This window comes from Gossypium hirsutum, chromosome A03 (genome assembly GCF_007990345.1).
Source record: "Gossypium hirsutum isolate 1008001.06 chromosome A03, Gossypium_hirsutum_v2.1, whole genome shotgun sequence".
In the NCBI taxonomy this organism is placed as follows: domain Eukaryota; kingdom Viridiplantae; phylum Streptophyta; class Magnoliopsida; order Malvales; family Malvaceae; genus Gossypium; species Gossypium hirsutum.
The window spans coordinates 108,053,822-108,073,542 of NC_053426.1; the positions used below are offsets into that span (position 1 = coordinate 108,053,822).

Below are 19,721 nucleotides of genomic sequence, written 5' to 3' on the forward strand. Positions count from 1 at the left end.
TTATATTTTAGGGATCAAATCGATCATCAACTTTTTAACGAGAAATAACGGATGAATGATAAAAAGTAATAATGACTATTACATAAATAAAAATATTGGGTGGCCAAAACATAAATTTGACCAAAGTTTAGGGACAACGGTGTTGTTTACCCTCACATTAATTTTAAAGAATCCTGTAAAAAAGTTTAATTTTCTTTTTTTTAAAGAATAAAAAAAGAAAATCTTCAATGTGCCGCCGCCTACCACCACGTCCACGTGTAAGAAATTTCTACCCTCCAATTCGGTCCTGTCCTGTTCTTACAAAAGCCGCTACCCTCACCACTATTAGTCCCCCTCTCCTCTCCTTTTCTCTTCACTCCACATCTCATATTCCTTCATTTCTCTCTAAATCCTTCCATTTTTTGGTATGGCGATTACCTCTTTTTTTTTCCCCTTTTTATTTATTTATTGTTTATTTTGTTCTTTGTCTAGCATTCAATTTCTTTTAATTTTTTTATATTTGATTATATTTTGTTTCTCTCTGATTTCATGTCTTTCCCTTCAAATTAAGCCATTTAATTTTTTTTACCGATTTTTACCTTGGGTTTATGCCAATCTATTTCCATCTTAGTTAGATCTCGTCTTTGCCTTGTTTGATGATTTTGATTTTTGAATGTTTTTTTTAATAATGGGTGCAGATATTTTTTTTGTAAGTAAAGGAACAGTGAAAAGCAACAGGAAATGGCAAATATAGATATCGATGGGATCTTGAAGGAGCTTCCCAATGATGGGCGTATCCCTAAAACCAAGATCGTTTGTACTTTGGGTCCGGCTTCACGGTCCGTACCTATGATAGAGAAGCTGTTGAGGGCCGGGATGAACGTTGCTCGCTTCAATTTCTCTCATGGCAGTCATGAGTATCATCAAGAGACCTTGGATAATCTTAGGTCTGCTATGCACAACACCGGCATCCTTTGCGCTGTCATGCTTGACACCAAGGTCCATTTTTCCCTCTTGTTTTTCTATATGATCTTATTATGTTGCTTGGATTTAAGTGTGAGCATCGAATACAAGTACTTAAAGGCTTCTTTTGGAGGATTTTATTCGAAAAATAAGAATCGAAGTAATATATCATTAGTATAGTTAGTAGTAACTCACTCAACATGCTCACTTGAAATTAACTTTGCTGTGTCTTTCAATGGGCGACAGAGCTACTTAGAGATAACCCAAAATTTTCTATACATGCTAGTATTATGTTTTTCCAACTCGGGTATGTCGGATTCAGGTACAGTTCTCTTATACGGTATACCTCGACATCAAATACATTGTGTCCGCCTTGCCGAACCCCCCCCCCCCCTTACACTTCAGACTCCTCGCTTGAGAACCCCTCCTAGCGTCTCCGTATTCAGGGACACCTCGCTTAACAAGATCTTTGACTGAATCCCCAAGTCAGGTCAAGTGGGTCCTATATACGGATAACTTGATCCAATCGGAGAAGCCGCATACATACGGACATCCTACCTTAGACCTGTCGGTATGGACCACCTACCTATCCAGGTCCAACCACAACACGACGTGTGGCACCTTGGGATAAGGGAAAAGCCTCATAAACCAGGGCCCGGATGAGAGGGCCGGAAGCAACCTCCATACTATACCTTTCTGTTAAGACTTAATCACCTTCATTGCCATCTACCTTCGACCACCTTATGGCTCTCCACCAATTGGGTGAACCGTCCTTCATGTATCAACAAGAATTTTTGAAATGCCCCTTGAAGGATTGATTGAAAATAAAGAGTCAACATAACTAACCCAACATACAATATGGGTTTTTATTGTAACCTTTAATAAACTTAAAATGAAAGATACGAGTCCTAAGAATGTTATATGTATACGTTTTCTCAGTTCTTTTAGCGCATGGTTTTTCATTTTCTGATGGTTGTTTGTATTTGATTGTGCTTTGCTGTTGCAGGGCCCTGAGATTCGAACTGGATTCCTGAAGGATGGAAAAGCTGTTCAGCTGAAGGAAGGCCAGGAAATTACTGTAACAACCGATTACGAAATTAAGGGAGATGAGAAGATGATCTGCATGAGCTACAAAAAGCTGGCTGTTGATCTGAAGCCTGGGAATACCATTTTGTGTGCGGATGGTACAATCACTCTTTCGGTGTTATCCTGTGATCCTGCTGCTGGGACTGTGAGATGCCGATGTGAAAACACAGCGATGATCGGTGAGAGGAAAAATGTCAACCTTCCTGGTGTCGTGGTGGATCTTCCCACACTCACTGAGAAGGATAAAGAAGACATCTTGGGATGGGGAGTTCCCAACAGTATTGATATGATTGCTCTTTCCTTTGTACGCAAAGGGTCTGATCTTGTCAATGTTCGTAAGGTCCTCGGTCCCCATGCTAAGAAGATTCAATTGATGTCGAAGGTGTGTTAAATCTGTTTCCCCTTTCAATTACAATTTAAAAATGAGAGGTTCTATGTGGTTTCTCTATGCAATTTGATTGTTAATGATGCGAGGTTTCCTTGTGGTTGCGATTCATTTAGGTTGAGAATCAGGAGGGTGTTATCAACTTTGACGAGATCTTGCGTGAGACTGATGCATTTATGGTTGCCCGTGGTGACCTTGGAATGGAAATTCCGGTTGAGAAGATCTTCCTAGCACAAAAGATGATGATATACAAGTGTAATCTTGCAGGCAAGCCTGTTGTTACTGCCACTCAAATGCTTGAATCCATGATAAAGTCTCCGAGGCCAACCCGGGCTGAAGCAACCGATGTTGCTAATGCTGTCCTGGACGGTACCGATTGTGTCATGCTCAGTGGTGAGAGTGCTGCTGGAGCCTATCCAGAGCTTGCCGTGAAGATCATGGCTCGAATTTGTATTGAGGCAGAATCTTCCCTTGACTATGGAGCAATCTTCAAAGAAATGATCCGATCGACTCCACTTCCAATGAGTCCACTGGAGAGTCTTGCATCCTCAGCTGTACGAACAGCTAACAAGGCCAAAGCTAAACTCATCGTTGTCTTAACCCGTGGTGGAACAACAGCCAAATTGGTCGCCAAGTACAGACCAGCTGTTCCTATCCTATCCGTGGTCGTCCCAGTCTTGACAACCGATTCATTTGATTGGACCTGCAGTGACGAAGGTCCAGCCAGGCACAGTCTGATATATAGGGGCTTGGTTCCCATCCTGGCAGAAGGGTCAGCCAAGGCAACTGATGCCGAATCCACCGAGGTCATCTTAGAAGCTGCAATGAAGTCAGCTACGGAGAAGGGATTGTGCAAGCCTGGTGATGCCATCGTTGCACTGCACCGTATCGGGGCTGCTTCGGTTATTAAGATCTGCATAGTGAAGTGAGATGATGTAGAGAGCCATGGATGGACATCAAAAGCTGGCTTTTTCGATATTGCATTTAATTATCCCTTTATTGTTCTTAAAAATCTAAGCTGGTTCAACTTTGAATATTCAGCTGAAACACTGTTTTGTCTCAGCTTCTGATGACTTGCTAGTTAATCGTTAATGCTGGATTTCTTGCCCCAAAATCTTCGGATTTAAATTAAGTAATCATGTTTCATGTCGGATCCATTTTTATACATGGAAATGAAGATATTATATATTTCAATTGCATGAAAAATTTTGAACAAGTTGGACATTTTTGTATTACACATTTTATCTAATAAAATTACTGCAGGGCTGTTATTCTTTACTTCATTACTATGTAATTAAGCAGTTTAATAAATCATTTTTTAAATTATTTAATGGCATTTTACTAATTTTTTTACTCCAAATCTTGAATCTCATATTCAAATATCTATCTTTGAACCTCGAACTTGTTTAGGATTTTGGTTTAGATTTGAGGATTTTGGTTAAGGTTTAGTGTTCAAGTTCAGAATTTAAGATTCAGGGTAAAAAATTACCAAAATTATGTGTTAATGATATGAATTAAAAATGATGCAGTGAGAAAGATCCATAAAATAATTTCTCATTTTATGTTTTCCTATTTTTTAAAATTTTCAACTTTAATTTTTTATTTGTATTTTTAGTAGTTTAGTCCTGTATATTCAAAATGTTAAAGTTCAATTATTCAAATCGGTAAATATTCAAATTAACAATAATAAGCTAACAATATTATTAGTATCAATTAAGTTTTTTGCCAATTGAATCTTAACTCGACATGAGTATTGTTACTTTTACAGGAAGACTTGGATTCAAGTGAGCTGAAGTACATTATTCTTTTAATTATGGGTTTTAATTTTAAGTATTGTGTATAAAAAGAGAAAATCAAAATTTATAATAAGATTGTTTAAGTTTTTTTAAAAAAAAATTACACATTTAGTTTTTTTAAAATAAAATAAATAAAGAGATTAAATTAAATAGAGTGATGAAATTTCAGAAGTCGGGAGCATAATTAAACCTAATTAATCTGTTGCTGAATAAAAAAATTGTTCCATTTAAATTAAGAATTTTATTTATATAAATTTAGTATTTTCCTTCTTCTTCTCCTTCTTTTTTTTTTCATTTTTTTCACTTTTTTTTTCTAAACACAACAAAATAAAATAAAATTTCTTCCTCCCACATAATTTTTTTTCATTTTTCATTTTCCATTTTTTCTTTTAATTGCCTGTAATGTATAATAAATTAATTTATACGCTTTTTTTTTGTAAAATTAAATAAAGAGAACAAATTTATAGGATTTATAAAAACAAATGATTCGAGTTATTAATAAAATAAAAAAACACAAATGGCAAGTTTATGTTGCATTTAAAAAATTGATATAATAATAAATTTAGTGTTCAACTTTTAATTATTATATTTATTTAGTCATAATTTTAAAAAAATTAACCCTCAAAATTTATAAATGATCTCAATCTAATCCTAATTCTAAAAAATATATAAAAATACATAAATATTTTTTAAAAAAAATATAGTGATAAATTTAAATTATATTAATATTAAATAAATTTAATTATATTAAAATAAAATAAAAATCCACCACCCCTGCTATTCTTAGTAGTGCTCATGGGCTTGGTCAAGTTGGGTTTGGGCTGAGCCTAAGCATGATATTAACATACTTTGTGCTAGCACAAACCCGAATCGACCTGAAACATGAGTTTAAAATTTTGCCAAAACTCGCCCATATCTGTAAAAGATTAATCCAGACCCATTTTAAGTCCATTCATATTATTTTTAACTTTTTTTAAAAATATTTATACTATTTTATTTTAATATTTAATAAGTTTATATTTTTTATTCAAAATTTTTATATAATCATCTTAACATTATTTTAATGTTTATATTAGAGTAATATTATATATTTAGTATATGTTTATTTTTTTAATATGTTTTAAATTACATAATATAAAGTATTATAAACTTAAAAACGAGTCGGACTCAGGCCTTGAATATTCAAACTCAAACTTGACTTATATTTTAAATAGGTTTAATATTTTTATCCGAACTCTCTTAAATTTCAGACAAACATTTAAACCTTGACGAATAATCTGAACATGAACAGTTGTGGCTGTTCCCCTCCCTCCAGGAATTCACAAACTAAGCCATGAAGTAATTTTGGAAATAGAAATAAGTTCTTATATGATGCCACCGCCTTCTATTGCCGGTTGCAAGGCAAATGAGAGAAGGCAAAAGATGAACGCCGCTAAGGTGCGAATCAATTTTCATAAACCTATGGCAAATATATTGTAATATTGTTATAGTACTTCGAATTTCGCTGAATCTTCATAAATCTTTAATTAGTTAATATATTTTAGATTTTGTTTAATTTAATATTTTATTCAATTAATTTTTTTTAAAAATATAATGATTTATTTAGTCTTTCAACTTTACAAAAAAATCATTCTAGTCCCATTTAATTTCTGTTAACTTTACTAACGTGACATCCACATGATAGTCCACATGTATGCACGTTAACAATTAATTATTTTTTAAAAAATAAAATATTAAAAAATTACACTTTTTAATAATTTTTATATTTTTTTGAATTTTTAAAGTTTGAAAAATTAGTTGATTGCTAATGTGGCATCCACATGTATCCATGTCAGTAAATTTAGCAATCGTTAACTTTTTCATCCATTTTGGGATGATTTAACAAATAACATAAATTTAAGAACTGAAAGAGAAGAAAAATTAAATGAATGGTTAATATGATTTTTTTATAAAATTAGAGGGCAAATTTTAAAAAGTCCAAATTTGATTTTCTTTAAAAAAAATATTCTTTTTCCCAACTTAACAAACATGATTATAACAAACAAATAAAAAACACAACAATAAAATACTTTGAAATAGTAAAATGAACATCTTTTACTACTTCCCTGATCATTATAAATACATCATACAAATACCAAAGATCATCACACTGCACATTATTTTTCTAGAGCTCTTAAAAGAATTAACAAAGATGGAAATTAAAGGCTATATTGTGGCTTTAATAATGGCAATGGCGATGATGGAATTGGCGTCTTTAACACTGGCAACCAGTAGGAGAAGTATGCTCACCAATGGCATTGGATTGACTCCTCCCATGGGGTATGTTGTATTTTTAGCTCTTTTTTCTTTTATTTTTTTAATAAGTACGTGTTTTGTATACCCTATTCGAATTTGCAGGTGGAACAGTTGGAATCATTTCGGATGCGATATTGATGAAAAGATGGTAAAAGAAACCGGTAAATATAGTATTAATAACCATATATATGCTTTTTTATTTGAAATTATTTTCTTTTCTTTTTTTTTCAAAGTAATATATACATTAGCTTAAACATGAATATTTTTTGTTTTTATTGACAGCTGATGCTCTAGTTTCAACTGGTCTTTCCAAGCTTGGATATGTATATGTTAATATAGGTATATGCTGTTATTATAATTTTTCATTTACTTTAATCTAAAAAAATAAATACCCTTTACTTGTCATCATTGATTTTCAACATTTTTGCTTTCTTAGATGATTGCTGGGCTGAAATTGCTCGTGATGACAAGGTAATTAGAGCTTTGGATGTTCTTAGTATGTAAGGATTAAAAATATTTTTTTGTGGCTTATAATTATTGGATTTTGATCAAATTTCAGGGAAATATAATGCCTAAGAACTCGACATTTCCATCTGGGATAAAAGCTTTGGCAGATTATGCTCATAGCAAGGGTCTTAAGCTAGGAATCTATGGAGATGCAGGGTAATGTACTTACTATTGATGCTCAATTGTATGAATCTTGCATAGGTTATATGACAATTGCTTATGGATTTAATAGTGTTTTCATTTTGTACAGGTATTATACTTGTAGTAAGACAATGCCTGGTTCACTCGGTTTCGAAGAACAGGATGCTAAAACCTTTGCTTCCTGGGTATGATTTTCAGTGATCATTTCCCTTGTTTTAATTGAACCTAAAGCTTAATCAAGTTGGTTCGTGCGATAATTGTTTTGTATGCAGGGTATTGATTATTTGAAGTATGATAACTGTCACCATGATGGATCAAAGCCAATTGAAAGGTGGTGTAGTTGTCTTCTTTGTTTTGATTTGCAGCCATATTATATGCTTATATATTGCTTTAATTTTTCGTGTAGATATCCTGTTATGTCTAAAGCTTTGAAGAAGGCTGGCCGCCCCATATTCTTTTCTCTGTGTGAATGGTACTGTCTAAATCACAGTTTGATTTAAGCTTTTAATTTAAGTAACGATTTTCTGATTCTTTTTTTTTTTTTTTACTTTGCCATGTGTTTGATTTTTGTTTCTTAGGGGAGAAATGCACCCTGCTGAATGGGGTTTCCATGTAGGAAATAGCTGGAGGACAACTTGTGACATAACTGATACATGGGAAAGGTAAAGATTTGTTAACGTATTTGGAGGATGTTAGAGTCGGCCTAGAGTATAACTTACGATATTTTGTTGCCTGGCAGTATGATTTCGAGAGCTGATCAAAATGAATTGTATGCTCAATATGCAAGGCCCGGTGGTTGGAATGGTTAGAGTTCTTCTAGTTCTGCAATTTTTTTGAACCATATTAAATGTTTTGTGATTACAATTCTTGTTATATCGATAGATCCGGACATGCTTGAGATCGGGAATGGAGGGATGACGAAAGATGAATATATAGTACATTTCAGCTTATGGGCTATTTCCAAGGTATTACAATTGATATTCACCTTTTTTATGCTTGTTGATATGCATGATGTTGCATATCTGGTCTGAAAAACATGAATGCTATTGCAGGCTCCTCTTCTTCTCGGCTGCGACATAAGGAATATGACACAAGAGACTATAGAGATCATTTCAAACAAAGAGGTCATTGCTGTTAACCAAGGTACATAATTAGAAGTACAGTTCTTCAAAAACGCTTTAATGCATCAATAGTTATCGAACTTTTTTAACTTAATGCGATCTTCTGCATTAGATTCTTATGGTATTCAAGCTAGGAAGGCTAGGATGCACGGTGATGAAGAGGTGAAACCTATGCAACAACCCCTTTTGCTTAACCATATGATCATATAACATGCTCGGATTGGTCACTTACCTTTTCGGTGCCTTGTAACAGATTTGGGTTGCGCCACTTTCCAGCTATAGGACAGTAGTTGTCATTCTCAATAGGGGTTCAGTTCGCTATTCTGTAACCGCGTTCTGGGAGGATATGGGACTAGACCCCAACACTGTAGTTGAAGCTAGGGACCTTTGGGAGGTACTCAAATTATAGCTACAAGCTTTATAGTATATCCTACTGTCATTTTCCATTGCTTTAGTTCACTTATTCATGCACATATATGAATCTCTTGCAGCATAAAACACTGAAGAACCGATTTGTGGGCAATATTACAACAATGTTGAACCCTCATTCATGCAAAATGTATGTGTTGAAACCAATTTCTTGAACTTAGTGATTCTTGAATTGGGTCACTTTCTTTTCTTTTTTTCTTTTGGATTAGCATTTTGGAATTAGGAATTAGTTCTTTAATAATATTTGATGAAGAAAGCTTTCCTCTTTAATGTAGTTGGATTAGCACTTGTAATTAGTTTCTTAATAATATGAATGAAGTAAGCTTTTTTACTCCAATGTCAGATGTGGTTGCTGTACTCTTGCAGATTTTTTTCATATTTATTCATTAGATTCAAGTCATTGAAGATGATAAAAACAGAAATGAATTGGACTTAATTACTACAAATCCAGGTCTCCAAATTGTATTATATATTGTTAAAAGATTTGTTACTCTGCTATTTTAAAGCTTATCCACAATTATGAACCTCCACATTTATAGAAAGGGATTTTTTGGTCAAATTTTGCATAAAACAACTGCAGAGTGCAGGAATTTTGGACCATCTCATATATTTTATTTGCTTGAATAGTAAAAATATAATAATTTTTTGCCTGCAGTCCTTTGGTGGCTCAAACCATTGCTCAAAAGTCATTTTTCTTTGATAGTCCATGAAGACCTTGTCCAAGAGAAATTCCGAGAGTACTTGAATTACCTTATTGAATCAGGAACTTAATTCAATTGATTCATGAACCAAGATCACCCCGTAATTAAGTTTCCACTAAAGGGAGCTTTCATTTATGGGGACTAATCTTTGAATAGGACAAAAAGTTGAAAACCCAAGTTATTATTACTATTATGATCATGAACCCTAATTTCAAGATTGAAAACCCTATGTTTACTTAAATATTTACGCTGATAGGCCTGGCTGGCATTGCAGAAGGAACCTACCTATATGTATTCTTCTGCCTGTCACAACAGCCATGACATGCAAAAATATTAACTTGGGATTGTTCCAAAGAGAAAACTACTCACTTCTCAATCTTATATTTAAATCATCCAGGGCATATCCTTGATATATTCTTTGTTGAATGTACTACTAGTATTTTATATTATATATATGTACACACATACATTGACGTACCAGGCAGATTGAAAGAGCATACTGTATTGTGACAATGGCTTCCAGAACTCATGGACTTGTGCAGGTCGAAGAGAATAACCGGGACGGAACAGAAGAAGAGAAGAAGGATGGAGAGGCTTCTAATAGAGCATTTCCATTTTATATGCTTTTGCGGTATGCAGATACACTGGATTGGACTCTTATGGCACTGGGGACCTTGGGTTCTATAGTTCATGGCATGGCTCAACCTGTTGGATATCTGTTACTAGGGAAAGCTCTTAATGCATTTGGGGACAACATTAATGACATTGATGGCATGGTTAAAGCACTCAAGAAGGTATCCATCCACAAGCTGCACCGACTTGAAAAACCGATCATTTCGAATATTCGGTTTTACAAATCTCTTTGTCTTGTTTGCTTGTGCAGGTTATTCCCTTTGTATGGTACATGGCTTTTGCTACATTCCCTGCTGGTGTACTAGGTACCTTAACGAGCTGCCAATATGATATTCAGACTCCATAGAACTCCCATGTACTGCTTTATTCTTATGGTTTCGAGTTTTGCAGAGATCGGATGCTGGATGTATGCAAGTGAAAGACAAATGGCTCGACTACGGTTAGCATTCCTGAGAGCAATGCTAAGCCAGGAGATTGGAGCATTTGATTCGGATATAACGAGTGGGAAAATCATTAGTGGAATGAGTTACCACATGAGTATCATACAAGATGCAATAGGGGAGAAGGTACATAGATTATTCATTCGATTCGATTCACCTTGGTTTAGCTTATTTTCACATACTGCTAACATACTTATGGTTCCCAGCTAGGCCATTTTCTTTCAAGCTTTGCAACATTCTTTTCTGGAATCCTTATTGCTGCTATATGCTGTTGGGAAGTGTCCCTACTTACTTTCGTGGTTGCTCCTACAATTCTTGTGATCGGAGCCACCTACACCAGAAAAATGATTGCTATTTCAGCTACTAAGATGCTCTACATATCAGAAGCTACATCAATGGTAGAACAGGTAAAATTAGCATCATTCCATATTTTCAACTTCCAAAGGTGATTAGTACATATATGTATAAGTTACCTCAGTAATAAACATCTGAGGTTTACATGCTGCAGACCATCTCTCAAATCAAAACAGTATTTGCTTTTGTTGGAGAGAATTCTGCAATTAAATCGTTCTCAGAGTGCTTGGATAAACAGTTTTCATTAAGCAAAGGAGAAGCACTGATAAAAGGTGTAGGCACTGGCATGTTTCAAACTGTGACCTTTTGTGCTTGGGCACTGATCATATGGATTGGAGCCGTTGCCGTCACTTCCCGGAAAGCAAAAGGAGGGATGTCATAGCCGCGGTTATGAGCATTCTCTTTGGATCCGTGTAAGAAAAGACCTCATCCTCGAGGTGAATAAAATGATTCATCCCACTTTCAACATGTATGTAATACAGGATTCTCTTGCAGATCACTTACTTTTGCTGCACCAGACATACAAATCTTCAATCAAGCAAAGGCTGCAGGGTATGAGGTTTTCAAGGTGATACAAAGAAAGCCAACAATAAGTTATGATTCAAAGGGAAAGGAAGTTGAGAAGATCAGTGGTGACATTGATATACGCCATGTATACTTTGCTTACCCTTCTCGTCCCGAAAAGTCAATCCTTCAAGGATTTTCATTGTCGATTCCATCAGGAAAGACGGTTGCTTTAGTCGGCAGCAGCGGATGCGGAAAGAGTACTGTTATCTGCTTGGTTCAAAGGTTCTATGATCCCCTCAAAGGTTTTTCAGCTTCTTCCCTGGGTCTGCATGCTATAAATTGAACCGGTTTCGATATTAACATGTTGACGAAAGTGCTACACATTGCAGGGGAGATTTTCATTGACAATCATAACATCAAGGATCTGGATTTGAAGTTCCTCCGGAAGAATATTGGAGCAGTATCCCAAGAACCATCACTCTTTTCCGGTACCATCAAGGATAATATCAAATTAGGAAACATGGATGCAAGCGATCAACAGATCCATGATGCAGCAACGATGGCAAATGCACATACTTTTATTTCTCAACTTCCGAATCAGTACTCAACTGAGGTCGTCCACCTGGTCTCCGTTGTGTTAAGTTTCTATCATGCCCTATGCGAGTCGACCAAACAAAGATAATTTTACGGTTGAAACTGAATGCAGGTAGGCCAAAGAGGAGTGCAGTTATCAGGAGGGCAGAAACAAAGAATTGCCATAGCAAGAGCTATTCTAAAGAACCCTCCAATTCTTTTACTCGATGAGGCAACAAGCGCACTTGATTCGGAGTCAGAGAAACTGGTTCAAGATGCACTGGAGAGGGCTATGCAGGGCAGGACCGTTGTCCTAATTGCACACCGGATGTCAACCATTGTCAATGCCGATATAATCGCAGTTGTGGAGAATGGACAAGTTACAGAAACAGGAACTCACTCCAGCTTGTTAGACTCTAGCAATTTCTATAACAATCTGTTCAGCATTCAGAACATCGGGCAGATTCGGGGTTCGAGGTAGGTTCAAACAAATTCACACTAATACTTAAGGTAAATTATTGAAAACACTAACTTGCTTGGAATGTGGAAAATGGTAGGACTACCGAAACTACTGAAGAATCTGCCACTGCTGATAAACAGTTTTCAACTCTAGACATTGAGCTAAAAGAGGAAACAAGGGAACTCGATGGACATTGTACCGAATCTTCGGAGCAAGTTGAACCGCAAAGGAGTGAAAACACGAGTATGTTCTTCAGAATTTGGTTTGGCTTAAGGAAACGTGAGCTTGCAAATGTTGCTACTGGTTCTATAGCTGCAGCTTTTGCCGGTGTTTCAAAGCCATTTTTTGGATTCTTCATCATAACTGTGGGAGTTGCATACTACCAGAAAGATGCAAAGCAGCTAGTCGGAAAGTATTCGATTATCTTTGCACTTATAGGATTGCTAGCTTTATTCATGCACACCCTGCAGCATTACTTTTACGGAGTGGTTGGAGAAAAGGCAATGGCAAACCTCAGGAAAGCTTTATATTCAGGTACTAATCTATCCTATTCGAATATCCCAATATGTCGTTCTGAATCCAAATCTTATCTCAAGCACATACTTAACCTCTGTTGCATTAAACTACTTCAGGTATACTACGTAATGAAGTTGGTTGGTTTGAGAAACCAGAGAACAATGTTGGTTCACTTACCTCAAGGGTCATCAACGACACCTCAATTGTCAAAACCATTATTTCCGATAGGATGTCCGTTATCGTCCAGTGTATTTCTTCGATACTGATTGCAACAGTAGTTAGCATGGTTGTTAACTGGAGAATGGCACTAGTAGCTTGGGCAGTGATGCCTTGCCACTTCATTGGTGGACTCATTCAGGCCAAATCAGCCAAAGGATTCGCAAGCGACTCGGCTGCTACTCACCGTGAAGTTGTTGCCCTTGCATCTGAATCCGCAGCCAACATACGAACCATAGCATCATTTTGCCATGAAGAACACATACTAAGGAAAGCTAGAATCTCCCTGGAAAAGCCAATGAAAAGGAGCATGAAAGAAAGCATCAAATATGGCATCATTCAAGGCTTTTCCCTTTGTTTATGGAACATAGCTCATGCTGTCGCATTATGGTACACAACAATTTTGGTCGATAGGAAACAAGCAAGTTTCGAAAATGGTATTAGAGCATACCAAATTTTCTCCCTCACAGTACCTTCAATCACTGAACTATGGACATTGATCCCTTCAGTCATTTCAGCAATTAACGTACTAACGCCAGCATTTGAAACCCTCGACCGGAGAACCGACATCGAACCTGAAAAACCGGAAGATTTGCAGCTTGAGAGGATCAAAGGAAAGATCGAGTTCCAAAACGTTAAATTCAACTATCCATTAAGGCCAGAAGTGATTGTCCTCAACAACTTCAGTTTACAAATTGAACCAGGAGCAAAAGTAGCCATTGTTGGACCAAGTGGAGCTGGTAAATCCTCAGTGTTAGCCATTTTACTAATGTTTTACGTTCCATTGGAAGGAAGGGTTCTTATTGACGACAAAAACATAAAGGAATACAATCTAAAGATGTTGAGGAAACAAATCGGATTAGTACAACAAGAGCCACTTCTTTTCAGTTCTTCCATTAGAAACAACATCTGTTACGGAACCGAACAAGCTTCAGAAACCGAAATAATGGAGGTATCAAGACAAGCAAACATACATGAATTCATAAGCAATTTACCGGATGGATACGACACGGTTGTCGGCGAAAAAGGGTGTCAACTTTCCGGCGGGCAAAAGCAAAGGATCGCCATTGCTCGAACCTTGCTAAAGAAACCTGCAATCTTGCTTATGGATGAAGCAACGAGTGCGCTGGATGGTGAGTCGGAAAGGATCATTGTAAAGGCCCTGGAATCGTTGAATCAAAAGGGTAATGATGGGTTAGTGAGTAGAATCACGCGGATTACAGTGGCTCATAGATTATCGACGATTATAAGCTCAGATTTGATTGTGGTTATGGATAGAGGAGAGATTGTTGAGAGTGGGTCTCACTCAACGTTGATATCAATATCCGAGGGAGTGTATTCGAGATTATGTAATCTCCAAAATGCAATGGAAATGTAATCTTTGGCGGTTCTTTTTCTTTTCTTCTTCCGTTAGAATGTTAGAAACATGCATAAAGCGAAGGTACTGCAGTTTTTGAGTGCCTTCGAAGAACAGATGTAGTTTAAAAATAATCTCTAAATTCAAGTCGAGAAAAGGAAAGTTAGCTTTTGATTGATGTATCCGTGGGATTGCATTCGAGATTATGTAATCTCCAGAATACAATGGAAATGTAATCTTTGGTTCTTCTTTCCGTTAGAATGTTAGAAACATGCAAAAAGCGAAGGTACTGCAGTTTTTGAGTGCCTTCGAAGAACAGATGTGGAAAGTTAGTTTTTGATTGATGTATTATGTGAGTAATCAAAATATAAATTTATTAATAGTTTAAGGGTTTTTAATGTAATTTATTTTTAATTATATTTTAAAATGTTTTATTAATTTTTTCAATCTATCCTTAAATTTTATGGTGCTGAGGAATTTGTTAGGAATTTTATTTATATTAAAATTTTTAATATTTTAAAATTTAATTTAATTGTTTGAATAAATACATTGAAAAATTCCAAATTTTGCTAGAAATTTCAAGATGAAATTTTAATAGTTCAATTTCTTTTTTTCAAATTTTACTTAAATAGAGGGATTTTCAAAATTCCTCATAATTCATTTGATTTAATACACATGATTTCACTATAAAATAAAAACTTTAAACTTTAAAAATAATTTTTATTTAATTATAATATATGTTTTTTTAAATTTTATTTTATTAAAGCTATTTATAAAGTTTTATAAATATAATGATATCGTTATTGTATATTTTTTATATTATTTATTTAATATAATTATTATTTAAAAATTTGAAAATTTGAAAATTCGAACAACATCTTAAACAAATAATGCTTTGATATTATCGACGTGAAATTGTGACATTTATTTTAAAATTCATGTTTTATTTTTTTTAAATATCTTTAAATGATGTTGATAAGTTTTAACTCAATTAGTATAGGCGTTGTTGTTAAATATCTTTAAATGATGTTGACGAGTTTTAACTCAATTAGTATAGGCGTTGTTGTCAATGCAGAAGGACGTATGATCGAGTACACTAAAACATATTATTCTCTTATTTATGAGTTGGGAAAAAATTATAGATAACTTTAAATATTATTTCAAAAATAACAAATATGATGGAAACTTGTAATAAAGTTATTAAAAAAATATCTTTAAATGATATTATCTTCACAAGTGAGAATTTTTTTTTTTTTTTGTTTATATCTTCACTATCTTCTTCTCACTTCTCAGTTTTGTCAACTTCCATCATTTGTCTCACCACTCATCAATGCTTATCCCATTCAATTGCAAAATATTCCATCCGTATCATGAAGAATTTCTATGATTTTTATTACCAACATTTTAAAATTCTGGATTTAATTAAAATTTTTAATTTTTAGAAATTTTAATGAGATTTTTAAAAAAATTATAAGGGTTTATTTTAAGATTTTAAAATTTTTGAGAGAATTAATGAAATTTCCCAGAAAAATAAATTAAATTCTTTGAAATTTTAAATGAGGGACCTAATTAAAAAATTTCAAATATTGGTTGGCCAAAGCTCATCTACCTTCATTACATTCTATAGAGGTGTAATCAAGCTAAATCGAGCTTAAATATCAGTAAGCTTGAGCTTGACTCGAAATTTAGAACTTGATATTTGACTCAAGTTTGATCAAATATTATTTTTAAGCTCAAGTTATTCGAGTTCGAATTTGTTTCATATTTGAACTTGATTAAGCTTGTACGTATTCAAGCTCGGCTCAATAATTAAGCTTAAAGTTAATAACATATATTAAAAGTAATAACTTAACTTAAAATATGTATTAAAAATGAAAAGCTTGATAAGGCTCGCAAATCATTTAAGTCTGGTATTATTAAAGCTCAAATTCAACTCAATCAATAATTTGATTTTGACTCGATAATTATTTAACTAAATTCAAGTTTTTTTCAAATCAAATTCGATTAATTTACAAACACCAATATCTCATTAATACTCTCAATCACCACCACATATGATAAAATTTAAACTATAATATATTCGAAGTGAAGGACTTGAGATATTAAAGTTTTCAAAAGTCTCCAACCAATTTTTTATTTAAAAAATTGTACATTTATTTTTTAATTTACAATTAAAATATTCATATCTCATGTATATACAAACATAAATAAGTCTAAGAATCGCTTTAGAAAATAAATAAAGTCCAAAAATATATATTAAAAAATAAATAAGTACAAATTCTTTTTATAAAAATACGAAAATTTAAAAATTTAAGAAAATATAAATTTTATATATTAATTTAATAATTAAAATATTTATTATTTTAAATGTGACATGAATTTGAGTCGTGCTAATTTAAAAAAAATTCACCAACAAAATTTAGATATAAATAATGTCTAACATATTAATATTTGAAACGGGTTAAACTGGATTTCGTTATCCATAGCATAAGAGATTGGACCCGGTTTTTTTCTCCGCCTCTCATTCCTCATCCCCTACGCTTTAATTCCGTGGCCAAACATCATTTTTCATCTCCGCCACTGTTGTCAATGATGAAGAAAATGATTACATTAATTAATTAATTAATTATTGTATTAGAAATATGATATTTTATAGATTTTTTTAAATAGTAATCGAATTTTGTTCTTACTAAATTATTTTTAAAATATGTTTAAACACAATTAAATCTAATAAATCATATCATAAAAGAAATTTTAATATAAATAAATAACTGATTTTTTTATATACGTGAAAATTTTGATAACTTAATAATACATGGAAATTAATAATATGATAAATTTATTATGAATTATGTAAACATTATTAATAGAGATTATATTTGAGGCACCATCTATGCATGAGTCTTATGCTATTGATAATTCACAATTTATTATTTAATTTTAAAGTATTTAAAAAACAGTTTAAAAATAAAATAAAAAATTGAAATAATCACTCAGTGGATAGTTTGGGAAAATAGTTTAAAATAGTTAACCATGATTATTAGAGATGTGATTATGATTTGAGTATGTTAAACACGTTACATATTATCATACGCCCCGACGTATAAGATCAACCAAAGGCCAAAAGACTGGTAATAAAAGACTCCACGCTGACGCTCCCTCCCTCCCTTTCCTCTATCTAACGGTTAGCTTCTCTTAGCTGCCTTTCGATTCTTGGATTGAGTTGTTAAGGCACTAGAAACCATCGTTTCTGAATCTAATTCAAACCCATATTTGTTGAGGATTCGATCGTTCTGAGTTTGGGATTTTTCCCAGGTAAAGGAAACAATCTGTGGTTCGAAAAGCCAGAATAGAATATGAGTACAAGTACGGCCACGTCCGGTACATGTTTGATCATATGCTCCAATGGAAAATCATCTCTCGAAGCCAAAACCTCCACGATGATTACGTTGAAATCGTCGTCGTTTCCTTCCCGTTTAACCGCCGTTTCTATAAAGGCGAGGACGAGAGTTGTTTCCTGCCGAGCTGTCTCCACCGCTTCCGTCGACAAGGACGAGAAAGACGCGTCGATTTCGGGATCGGAGGAAGACCCAGAGGCGGCTAAAGTTGGGGCAAAGGTTAGGGTAAAAGTGCCTCTCAAAGTTTACCACGTGCCTCGCGTCCCTGAGGTGGATCTGAACGGCATGGAAGGAGTGATTAAACAATTCGTAGGGGTGTGGAAAGGGAAAAGGATTTCAGCTAATCTACCTTACAAGGTGGAGTTCGTCACTGAGATTGAAGACCGAGGACCTGTCAAGTTCTTAGCCCATCTTAAAGAGGATGAATTGGAATTCCTTGATTAAAATCCTGATTCTTATCTGTATGCCAGGCAAAATACTTTCTATCTTATAACTAAAAAAACCCCAATAAATGCTCACTGTTGTATGTAATTTTCACCTTTCAGTTCTACCTGGGAATGGGCATTTCTTTGCTTTTTTGTTTATTAAGTGTAGCATTGAAGTTTCCATATCCATAGGTTAACTTCAAAAGATACTACTTTTAAAGCCTGCTAACAAGTTAACTGCTTATTCGAGTATATGCTTTGTGCTTGTTTTCCACCTTCCTAGTGTTGTGGTATACTAATATTTCAAATGCCATCAGGAACCTGTTTTGATACCATAGTTGAATATGTAGCCCTTTTGGAGGGATCTAATAGGCCTCTGTTTATATATGTTTTCAGTTGTTGTGTGCTCGCTCACAGTTGGTATAGTTTGATTTGGACTGTGTACGCTCTTAAACAGTGAGCTAAAATGAAATGTGTGAACTTGGTTGTTGTGATGGGGTCGTTTAGTAGTAATGTAAAAAAGTCAGCTATTTCTGTGTGAAAGTTGGTCCTCTGTCATTTAGTAAATATTCTTGAAGAAGATTTAGTTTGTAATCATCCCACCACAAAACAAACTTGACATGTTTTATACGTATTAGTATGCAATATGGTGCTTAAGATGGTTAGTGGATTTTTAACATTTTACGGCACTGGTGAATTAAAGAGAAGAATCTTACTTGTTGAATCACCAAAATGCTTGCCTAGCTGATAAAGATTTTTTTTTTGTTTGTTTGGGGGCGGGGGGTTGGATGGGTCCATCTCGAAGTAGACAATAGGGAAATTTGAGTTGCTTTAGTGGTAACTTTTATAACATAGGTGCCGGTGACCATAGAGTTATTTGTGTAAATGGATTAGGATCATTTTCGTTTGATGTCATTGCTGGAACTTCTTCACATACTGATAGGTGAATGACTTAGAAACTGGAATCCAAATTCTAAATTTATTTTTTTCTTGCTTGAGAAAGTAACGTGGATTCTCCATTTGTGTTCCTGCTGAATTTTCTATATGTTGTCGTGCTTATTATAGCTATTATTGGTGATAAATTATAGTATCTACTCTCAGTAAATAGTATAAAAAACTGGGTTATCAGATAAGGTGATTGCTATAATGGAATGGACGACTTTTTAAGTTGGTTCATCTTGTACTTGGTTTTCTGTGTGCAGATTTATCTAAGGTAGCTTCATTTTGAACTATTATACTTAGGTCATCAAGTTTCATTACACTGGCACATTTCTTGAGCACCATCTTTTAATCGCTATAAAGCATGACTTTATGAGATAAATCCTTCATATTGCATGTCTGCAAATGCCTTGTCTTTGAATTTGTTGGTTAATTTTGTGAAAGCATTTCATGCATGAATATCTAGCCACATCTTATTTGACATTGCTGTCCTATGCTGT

The 19,721-nt window shown here is 34.2% G+C and overlaps 3 protein-coding genes and 1 pseudogene across 4 annotated transcripts; all 4 read left to right on the forward strand.

The window, feature by feature from the left end:
• Positions 1-229: 229 nt before the first annotated feature.
• LOC107886925 (pyruvate kinase, cytosolic isozyme) lies at positions 230-3,520 on the forward strand. The gene is made up of 4 exons (XM_016811028.2): positions 230-404; positions 678-978; positions 1,949-2,410; positions 2,530-3,520. Exons 2-4 carry the CDS (start codon positions 721-723, stop codon positions 3,340-3,342), a joined length of 1,533 nt encoding a protein of 510 aa, XP_016666517.1. The 5' UTR covers positions 230-404; positions 678-720; the 3' UTR covers positions 3,343-3,520.
• A 2,830-nt stretch (positions 3,521-6,350) lies between these two features.
• On the forward strand, positions 6,351-9,039 carry LOC107888128 (alpha-galactosidase 1). 2 transcript variants are annotated; one of them, XM_016812269.2, is made up of 15 exons: positions 6,353-6,528; positions 6,607-6,665; positions 6,787-6,843; positions 6,941-6,975; positions 7,064-7,167; positions 7,262-7,337; positions 7,425-7,483; positions 7,559-7,624; positions 7,731-7,814; positions 7,892-7,956; positions 8,035-8,117; positions 8,205-8,295; positions 8,386-8,435; positions 8,527-8,667; positions 8,765-9,039. In XM_016812269.2, exons 1-15 carry the CDS (start codon positions 6,401-6,403, stop codon positions 8,855-8,857), a joined length of 1,191 nt encoding a protein of 396 aa, XP_016667758.1. In that variant the 5' UTR covers positions 6,353-6,400; the 3' UTR covers positions 8,858-9,039. The 2 variants fall into 2 exon arrangements, with proteins under 2 accessions (XP_016667760.1, XP_016667758.1); XM_016812271.2 differs by lacking the exon at positions 8,527-8,667 and having other exon boundaries at positions 6,351-6,528; positions 8,386-8,496; positions 8,878-9,039.
• Positions 9,040-9,814: 775 nt separating this feature from the next.
• LOC107887780 (ABC transporter B family member 19-like) lies at positions 9,815-14,498 on the forward strand (annotated as a pseudogene).
• A 3,016-nt stretch (positions 14,499-17,514) lies between these two features.
• Positions 17,515-18,441, forward strand: LOC121221076 (ferredoxin-thioredoxin reductase, variable chain). The gene has a single exon (XM_041101509.1). The coding sequence runs from the start codon at positions 17,816-17,818 to the stop codon at positions 18,299-18,301; it is 486 nt and encodes a 161-aa protein (XP_040957443.1). The 5' UTR covers positions 17,515-17,815; the 3' UTR covers positions 18,302-18,441.
• The last annotated feature ends 1,280 nt before the right edge of the window (positions 18,442-19,721 follow it).